A 10,104-nucleotide genomic window follows, 5' to 3' on the forward strand; every position below is an offset into this window, starting at 1 on the left:
TTCTCCCGCAGTGCTTACGGCGAAGCCCTGCCGGAGATCTCCACCACCACCGACACCATGTTGTCGACATTTGAACAAAGAGGTCTGGCCCACCGAGCTTTTTGACTGGGCCAAGCCTAGGTATAGTTTTTTTACACCGAGCTTTCTTGGCCTAGCCTGGCATGGAGGATGGCGAGGTATGGTCATGGGCTCATGGGTAAATTAATTGATTGATTTTCACCCTTTTGCTAATTAATAAAAATGACAAGTAGAAGTATTTTTATAACAAAAATTGCATCTCGTTTTGGACGCCACGACAGTTTGAACCTGTCGAAGCGATCCCATCCGCTGTCACGTTTTTCCCATGCTACATTATCCAACAGACAGACGTGTACGCTTTACGTTCACAAGAAATGCACCTTGACAGGCCAATTAGGCTACTGGATTACGCACCAGTCCAAGAAAGTCCAATCCAAATCCAGAGCAGCCGAGCGCCGGGAGCGGAGCAGATGGCGGCGGCGGTTGTAGTAGCGCGGGCGTACGAGGCGGCGGCGCGGTCCGCGCTCGCGGCGCTGGAGCGCAACCTCCTGCCGGACGCGGTCACCCGGCGGCTCACGCGCCTCCTGCTCGCGCAGCGCCTCCGACTCGGCTACCTCCCCTCCGCGCCGCTCCAGCTGCAAGGCCTCGTCCTCTTCGCGCACTGTAAGCACCGTCCATCCCAAATGCAGCATCTTTCTGGCCAGTTACCGTGCCGCGCAATTCTAGGATGATTTTTCGGGAATGGGGAGGTGGTTACCCTGCAGAGTGGGAACTGTGTGTAAAATAACAATGTAAAACTCTATCAGGTTTCTCTAGTGAAACTGGGGCAATCGGCAGATCCCTTTCTTTCAACAAAAAGAATGTGGGAACTGTGTGTAGAAAAAGGTGTGTGATTTTCGGTAAATTTGTACGGAGTAGTTCAGTACGTGAATTGCAGCATAGACGGTCGTTGTTGGTTGCCTGTGGTTCCATTCGGTGCTCCATTCCATGTGTCGCTGTGTTGGGAGCTGTGCCCGTGTGAGGAACTTTATCTATTTGCTAACTGAAACAGTGATGCATTATGTATTACCATTGCGATCCAATGTAGTTCTGCAATTCCATTGAAGATCGGCCAACGGCATGTTATATACTTTGCTGAAAAAAATCGAATTCAAATTTGTTTGGCCAGATAATGTGATGTGCGACTTACGGTTTCCTGGCAGGCTACCGCTATTGTCTCTGGTTAGATGCGATAGCGTTTAATTCTGGTTATAGTTAATTGTGGGTTTGATATCTCTGCTATTACTTGCCATTGCATTGACAGTGTAGAGTATGATTTGTGATGCAGCTCTTGAAGGCATGCCCATTGCAATTGAAACAGACAAAGCTAAAACCCAGCACTACGAGTTGCCGACCACATTCTTCAAGCTAGTGCTTGGAAAACACTTGAAATACAGGTTCCGCTTCAGACACTATACTAGTATCAGAACTGGTGGCATGGCTAATTGTTTAGTGTAAAAAAAAGGTGCTAGATGAAATATTGTACTCCCTCTCTCACAGTTTAATAGGCGTGCGCGTACCCCTAGGTCACAAATTTGATCAAGTTAGCATTAGTTATATGTTATAAATATTATATCATTAGAAAGTTTAGATGTTCTATTTTCTATGATATAATTTTTGTATTATATAATTTAAATTATATAGGTCAAATTGGTGACCTAGGAATACGGGGAAGACTAATAAACTGAGATGGAGGGAGTATCTTCTAATCTTATACATGAGTAAAATCTATTTTCAAAAAAGAGAGTAAAAGCTATTATGTGTAACTCTTTTTATTAGTGTAAAGATGCGCCTCTTGATTTTTTCGTTTATTCACATATATACATCACATTTTTTGCAGTTCATGTTACTTCCCTCATGATTCAAGCACCCTAGAAGATGCTGAGGTTGCGATGTTGGAGTTGTATTGTGAGAGAGCTCAAGTGCGAGATGGTCAAAGCATTCTTGATGTTGGATGTGGATGGGGATCCCTCTCTGTGTACATAGCAAAGAAATATCGGAACTGCAGCATTACAGGGATATGCAACTCAACAACACAAAAAGCTTTTATAGAAGAGAGGTGTAGGTAAGTGTAGCGGTTTTAATTCTGATAATGCCTGATGAGTGCGTTCTTCTGCCATCTAGTGTCAATCTTTTGCCCCGCTTGTCATTTTAAATTGGCATCATAACATATTCATGATGGCTCGATTTGACTTCATTTCGTCATGTTCTTTTTTGAAGTTTTTGGTTTTGTAATTCTAGTTATATCCATGAGCTATTTAAGAGCATGATCAACATATGCCATATGTGCCTTCTTGATTTCTTTCATCTGCCATTGGCTTCGTAACAATCAGCAGTCAGTAGAGATGATCTTTCACATGCATCAACCTTCTCTTTTCCTAGACATGCTGACAGATTTGCTGCTACCATTTGGCCCAATGTTTTTCATTTTCCTGCACTAATACTTTTGTGTATACCACTTTTTTTCTATTACAGGGAAAATGAGCTCTTGAATGTTGAGATAATTGTAGCAGACATCAGCAAGTTTGAGATGGAGCGTTCTTTTGACAGGATCATATCCATAGAAATGTTTGAGGTATAACTAACTTGAAATTTTCTGTGGTTTTGGCCCCTTTTGTTATTTCACAAAGTAAAAGAGTGTCTGTAATGGACCTGTTGTGCAGCACATGAAAAACTACAAGGCACTTCTTAAAAAGATATCTGGATGGATGAAAGAGGATACCTTATTATTTGTTCACTACTTCTGCCACAAGACATTTGCGTATCACTTTGAGGTACTTCAGTAAGACTGTATTTTTGCAAGTGGTTTGGTCTTGGCTTTCATCTGAAATAGGTTTCCTATTATATGGATCATGGTGCTACCTCTCATATATGTTGCTCTATTTATATTCCCTGACATACGGGATATGTGAAGTTACTTCTTAACAATCTTATTCCCACTGATATTCAATTCCTTGGGGTAAAATTGTTTATTACCAAACCTCTACTGTCCTCAGAATTTACTCTTTATTCACTGCTGCAAAAGCGAAATAATTCTGTCTCGGTCTGAAGCAGACTCGTTAAGTATTGTTGAGAACTGTATAATTAAATGTATGCTGTAGTTTAATTCTCATGTGAATCCGAATGTCATATTTTCAACAGGACAAGAATGATGATGATTGGATTACAAGGTATTTCTTCACTGGAGGAACAATGCCATCAGCAAATCTCCTTCTCTACTTTCAGGTTTGTATCTAATGAACCGTCCTCTTGGCATGCGTCATGCAACTGGACAAATATATATATATTGGTTGGCTGGCCATTGATCAAATATGGATGTTGATATTTACTGAGTATTCCTGCAGGAAGATGTATCTATGGTCAATCATTGGCTTGTCAGTGGCACACATTATGCTAGAACTAGGTATTGCCTTTTCCAGGTTTCAAAGTGTCCTATCTTTGTTACTCACTGTGTTTCGACATGATTTCACTCTAGAATAATTGATTAGGTAGGAAAATAAAATATTTTTCAGATCTTGATATTATAATACTATATGATATGCTGCGAACTGTCAATGAATTGCTGGACAACTTCCTGGTTTGCATTTTGCTACTGGTACACAATAAAAGTTTGTGAACTGCTAGAGTTTATACAATGCAAGGTCGCAGTATGCTAATTTCACATTCAATGTCTACCTGCAGTGAGGAGTGGCTGAAGCTTATGGATAAGAACATAACCACCATAAGGCCAATCTTTGAGAAAACTTATGGGAAGGAATCAGCTACCAAATGGATAGCTTATTGGCGGACATTCTTCATCTCAGTCGCTGAACTTTTCGGATATAACAATGGTGATGAATGGATGGTTGCACATCACTTGTTCCGAAAGAAGTAGAAGTTGCCACTGCACATTTCAAAGTATAATTGTATGTTAAGAAGAATCCATCGCAGGTTGTACCCAAATAATGTTTTTTCCCATGTACCTCATTGAGTAGTTAACTCATTGAATTTAGTTGTACCTAGTAAGATGTACCTCAATGGTATCATATTTTAGCATACTGGTGCTGACAATATCTGTCAACAAATAGTTGCCCGAAGATTTTATAGTTTCCAAGCAGAAGAAGACATTTGATACTGAACGATGTACATAACTGGGAACTCAGATATAGACGGAGGTGGCGTTTTGGCTCATAGGAGCAAATGCTCCCATTATACAAAATAATTAAAAAACAATTTTAAAAATGTAAAAAAATTCTGACATAAATTTTTTTGGTGTACATCGTGACATTCTTTGTCAGTGCACAAGTTTTCATGGAGAAACAATATTTTATGTGGCATGTACAAAAAAGACAAAAAAAATATCCTGTACGTAGTCGTGTTATACCATCAAAATTTGTCTTTTTTACAGGAGCCACAATTTTTTTTAGTTTCTTTTGAAAACTTGTGCACAAACATAAAATGTGTAGATGTACATAAAAAAATTTACTTTATAATTTTATGTAGATTCGCATAGTGGGAGCAAATGCTCCTATGAGCCAAAGTGAATATCCCGATATAGACCACTATGGGTATCATCTTAGAAGAGCAAGGCTGAAAGGGCAAAGAGTTCTATGGGATACTCTGGTCAGATGATTCTGAAGGATATCTGAACCTTATTTTCACCCCAGATAATCAAGAGGATACAATTCAGCTGCGTCAAGGTATGGTTGATGAGAACACATATAGCATCATACGTAGAACTTCCAAAAGAAGAAAAAGCATGTCACACTAGCACTTGGGTACACCAGATTCGGTAGTTATTTCATGTCTCTTAATAGCAGAAAGCCATTTAGGCTGAACCTGCTCTGAATGTAAGCCAGCAAAATGAATCAGTTAGTGAACCAAGTCTTCTCTCTACGATGGTATACTCTTTCTTTACAGTGGAACCAAAAATCATAACCGAAAACAAGAAATATATACAACCACAAGCAAATCAATCATCTAGATGTCTGCTTCCATTGCTGTATCGCCTCTTGCAAAGAATTGCTCCGAATTATGGACAGATTCGGAAGCCTGCGTTTCGTAATTGGGGAGGTCTTGTGTTTCTTGAGCCAAGCTTTGATTGCCCTGTGCTCATAGGTGTGCCCATCAGCAGCAACGTAAGGATCATCCATCACCTCCTGCGTCCAAGTAGTTTGTTGAGCTAGAGCAATAGTTGAACTGATGGTAAGTTCCTCGCGAATTTTACCTGCAGTATAGGGCAGATGAAGTGGCTTGGCACAACTACATCTGGGCTTCTTGGCTTTGCAGGAGAAGCGGTAACCCTACTTAGAATATTTTCGAGCTCTGGAAGCACCTCCGATTCGAGGTTAGGCCTGTCCCTGCATCTTAGCGCTGTGCAATGCAGCCCCAGCTTTGCCAGCATCTCTGCCTCGGCTATTGGCCAATCATTTTGGGACTTGTCAAGTATATCAGAAAACGTGCCTTTTTGGATCGCCTCTTCTGCGCTAAGTATCAGCCCATGTGGAAGCTTTCCGGTTAGTAGTTGAAGAATGATGATCCCCAAAGCAAAAAGATCCGATTTCGGACGAACCGTCCCAGTTAATTGGTACTCGGGGTCCATGTAATACAGTGTGCCAGCGATGACGGTATCTCTGTATTCTGTCAAACCATCTGGTACAAGATCCGATATGAGCTTCGACAAACCTACATCGCCTATTTTGCTTACGTAGTTCTTGTCCAGCAAGATATTTCCAGGCTTCAGGTCACGATGCACAATGGGCTCCGGTTTAGTTCCATGCAAGAAAGCAAGCCCACGAGCTACCTCGAATATTATTTGGAAGCGAAGAAACCAATGCAGTGGTTGGCAGCCTTTCTTGTTACCGAGTTGATCTTCTAGACTTCCATTCTCCATGTATTCATATACAAGGCATCCAATTTCAGGACAAAAACCAAGCAATAAAACCAAGTTGGGATGGTGAAGCTGACTTAGAATCTCAACCTGCATGATAAGTAAAAGATTGAAGCGCTCAATAATTTCATTATCCACGATATGAAATGTTAAATCTCTTATGTTTACCCTCTCTTTGTGGGGTATTGACGACATAGTATAAATGATCCAGCAAAACCTACCGCTAGAAACCTCACTACCTCAGTAACTAACCAATACAAGACACTGTTTAGCTCTTATGAGAAGATTAAAGGATATATATAAATGGAAGTACCTCTTTAAAGAACTCATTAATCTTGTCCCTTGAATCTTGCTGGATAACCTTGACAGCTACTTCAGTGTGATCAAGGGTGCACCTGTATACAACCCCATAGCCCCCCTCACCAATCTTCTTTGCATCAGAAAAGTAATCAGTAGCGAGTTCTATTTCATGTCTCGAGTAACGCCTGCAACTTTTGCCTGTCGACAATAGAGCATCCACAGTCTTTGCCTTCTCAGTAGTCATAATATTAGCTACTATTTCAGCCTCGTGCTTGGAATAAGCCTCATTAACGAATGCCTCTTTCACCATCTCAGCTTCTCTAATAGCTTTGGAATGTTTGCGATTATCTGTCTGTTTCAAATCCTCCCTCTGTAATGCATCTTGCACCTTCTTCAAATCTTCATTCCACTCATTAGGAAGCACCTGGATCTGGAACATAATGATGTAATGGATAAGAACAAAGTAAATCCTTGCTGCCTGAAGGGAAAAAATACTGAATGGATAGCATATGTATGCTGCAACTAATTGAGAAGATCGATATCAACCTTCTATCCAGCAGATTGTTCAAGTTCGAATAAAAAATATTCCTTCCAATGAATCAAATGGGCTATTTTTTCTATTAGCGTTACCAAATTATTTTTTGAAGGCACCAGACAGTGAGATATACAACAATCATTAGAATAAATTAACCTCAGTTAGATGAGAATTTACAAGCTCTGTCATAAATCATAACCTTTTTCTTAGCATGGACAAGATCTTCACTAGCTTCATGATATATCGTCGCTGTACCCTGCAACTCCTTCCTCAGTTCTGCTACGTCATCAATAGGTTGAGACTGTAAATCAAGATAGGAACACAAATTAGCATTATCAGAAGATGCATGCGACCTCATGGTTAGCAGAATCAATGTCAAATCATCTAGAAATCAACATATGTAAGAATAATCGGAAACAACTGACCTCTTCAACTGATTTCAAGGATACATAAAGAAATTCTTTCAGTTGACTAATAGAATCAAATTCTTTGTCCCTTCTTCTCAGAGGTTTCTTTCGACCAAGGCTTCCTAAAAGGCATCTCCCATGACTTTCTGAACTTTTAACAGCATTCGTAGAAGTGCTAAGAGAACTGGACAACTGAGAGCCCGAGTCAGAACTATTAACTCCAGAATATTTTGGTGCCTCGTCATCAGGGAGGTCATGTAATGATTGTTTTTCTTGCGACCAGTTCCTCTTCATTAGGGAAAATGATCTATGGGTAAGTGACTTGATCTTTACACAAGTGTATGCCTCTGTAGAAAAACAAGTGTTGAAGACAAAATGAAATTATTAGCATTGTTTTGGTAGAAGAAAAGAAACAGAAATGTAACGAAGTCAGAGAAAGATGTCAAAACATACTGCCTGTTTGAGCCTGGTTTGCAAATTTTATAGTTAATCTGCGCCGGGATACAAGAAATACATTGCAGGAACACGGCATGGCTTTTAGGACAGCAGTGGGCATATCTTGGAGCCGTAATATCCTGAAAACAGAACAGCCATGGCACTTACAAACGGTAGATTTGGCAAAACTGTCTAGAAATCAACGAGGCAAAAAAATCCTAAATTTGGGCTATGCATTTGAAATTCATAAATGATACTAACTTTTATAGAAGCAGAAATATGTAACTCTAATTCATCCAGAAAGTAATTCTTTCTTAAATTGATTACTATATTAATGTATTTATGGCAATGCATGTGGGAATTGTATAGATTCAGGAAACACCAAGCAAAGCATTGAAGAGACTAAAGAATCAATAAGTTCTTTAATCTGCTAGGAGTAGGAACAACATCAATAATTTTTTTGCTTAAAAAAAAAACATCAATGTATGTGTATTTTTCCGAGCTACTCAACTTTCCTACCTTATAAAAGAAGTTAGTTAAGCATGAGCTTTCAGTTGGAACCAACTATGCTACTCCAGAACTAGAGATAATCTCGATGCCCTCTGCAAAAAAGCTGTAAGCTACCAACTCCCCCACCAACTGTTCCTAAGAAATGCGACCATTGGAAGTTGGGACCAGATTGTATATTGCATAACTCCAAATTATGCACCGAACAGGAACCGATCAGCATCAACAGGACTACTGTTTCCACAAATCTTACCAAGATACGCGTTGAAAGCTAATCCTACAATATTCTGTTCCCCAAACTTGAACGAGAGAAAAATAAATTCAGTCTCTGTAAATAGAAAATGAAACTGAATGCCGTGATTCATGTACGTGGATGGATCCATCTATCACCTTTCTGAATCCAAGTGCGTAGACAGAGTGATGGACGACGTCACCATCCACAAAAGGGAATCACCCCCTTTCTGTTCCCTGCTATCTTACATTTCTGATTCTTCTTTTTGGGGGAAAAGCGATGCAGATAGCAACAACAATCCAGTTTCAAAAAAAGTAACAATTGACAACAATCATCGTTGGGTTCTCAAAAGCGCAATCCTGCCTTTCCTGAACTCGAAAAGCGGACGGGGAATTGGAATATATACCTCCTGAACCAGGGCAAGGAGGCGGATCCGAGCACCAGGTTGCGGACGCCGGACTCCGCCGCGTACCTCGCCAGCGCCTCCGCGACGCTATCCCCTTCCAGAACCACCGTCTCCACCTGCACGTACGCTCGGTTTCAGACAAGAATCCACGGAGCTAGCAGAAGCAGCAAGCCAGCAACGCGGAGAAGATTTCGAGGAGGATAGAGGACTGACGCTTCTGCGGCCGCATAGGCGGCGGAAGGGGAGGAAGACGTCCTGCGCGCGCGCCCTCCTGTCCTGCGCGTACATCTCCACCACCCCCGCCTCCATCCTCTCCACCGGCACCCTCTCCCCCGCTGCACCACACAAGGCCACAGCAGTCAGCACACAAAAAGAGTCCAGCTTTCAGCTCGCCGCTGAATAAGCACCACCGCGCGAAATGAATCGGGGAGGAGGAAATCGAGGGAGGGAAGCGGCGGGACGTACTGGGGGAAGGGACGAAGTAGACGGGCGGGATGACATGGACGAGCGCGACGCGGCCGGGCACGGTGGCGAGGTTGGCGGCGGCCCACCTGGCGGCCCGGCGGCTGGCGCGGCCGTCCCCGCGCACGGCCACGGCGACCGCCAGCGGGTCTCCGCCGGCGCACGAGGAGGCCATGCCGCGCGCGGACGAGGAGGCGACAACGAACCTTGTTCTACAACGGCGGCGGCGGAGGAGGAGGAGGACAACGACCGGAGCCTGGAGGTGGTGGGTGGCGGCGACAAAGAAGGAGGTGGAGTCAACTGACCAACCAGTCGGCAGCGATGGAACCGGCGGGGAAGCGTAACGACCAGGCTTCTCCGAGAGCACGAGGGGGAGTACAGTACTTCGGCTGATTGTGAGTGGTGCCAAAACAAATGATTTGAAAATCAAGGTGTGTGAGGTAACATGGCTCATCAGTCGTGAGTAATAGGTTGTTTGGAGTGTGACGTGAAGAATATTCCGTTTACGTTGTAATCTAGGTAGGTGGACTTCAAACATCGAATTGACTTAGGTATCAGTCATTCTTAGACTGCTCATAGTGGGAGTAACTTAGGTAGTAACATCACATATTTCAAGATGTTTTGGTGACATGGCATAGCAATAAATGAAGAAAGAGAGGAAGGTGGTAACTAGCTATGTTACCATAACATCACACACCCCAAGATAAAATGAGTCTAAAAACTAATAAATGAGACTTTGCATGATATCATCTCTAAGTTACTTTCCACTATGAAGGTAGTAACATGAACTAGTAACTTATGCATGACACCACCTTATGTTACTCCCCACTATGAGCAGCCTTAGGGCACTTTTGGCTCAGACGAGTAAGAAAAGCTAGGAATAAGATGTCATAC

The 10,104-nt window shown here is 42.2% G+C and overlaps 2 protein-coding genes across 2 annotated transcripts; one reads left to right on the forward strand and one right to left on the reverse strand.

Annotated features, from left to right (window-relative positions):
• The first annotated feature begins 395 nt into the window (after positions 1 to 395).
• On the forward strand, positions 396 to 4,092 carry LOC127313277 ((S)-coclaurine N-methyltransferase). Its single transcript, XM_051343823.2, has 8 exons — positions 396 to 681; positions 1,346 to 1,454; positions 1,898 to 2,122; positions 2,533 to 2,632; positions 2,721 to 2,831; positions 3,199 to 3,282; positions 3,402 to 3,460; positions 3,739 to 4,092. Exons 1-8 carry the CDS (start codon positions 489 to 491, stop codon positions 3,929 to 3,931), a joined length of 1,074 nt encoding a protein of 357 aa, XP_051199783.1. The 5' UTR covers positions 396 to 488; the 3' UTR covers positions 3,932 to 4,092.
• Positions 4,093 to 4,776: 684 nt separating this feature from the next.
• LOC127313278 (U-box domain-containing protein 34) lies at positions 4,777 to 9,679 on the reverse strand. Its single transcript, XM_051343824.2, has 9 exons — positions 9,214 to 9,679; positions 8,962 to 9,083; positions 8,749 to 8,864; positions 7,622 to 7,743; positions 7,187 to 7,515; positions 6,961 to 7,062; positions 6,240 to 6,656; positions 5,264 to 6,016; positions 4,777 to 5,195 (listed from the first exon to the last, which is right to left on the reverse strand). The coding sequence occupies exons 1-9, from the start codon at positions 9,662 to 9,664 to the stop codon at positions 5,013 to 5,015; spliced, it is 2,595 nt and encodes an 864-aa protein (XP_051199784.2). The 5' UTR covers positions 9,665 to 9,679; the 3' UTR covers positions 4,777 to 5,012.
• Between the last annotated feature and the right edge of the window lie 425 nt (positions 9,680 to 10,104).

Source organism: Lolium perenne, chromosome 7 (assembly GCF_019359855.2).
Source record: "Lolium perenne isolate Kyuss_39 chromosome 7, Kyuss_2.0, whole genome shotgun sequence".
Classification (NCBI taxonomy): domain Eukaryota; kingdom Viridiplantae; phylum Streptophyta; class Magnoliopsida; order Poales; family Poaceae; genus Lolium; species Lolium perenne.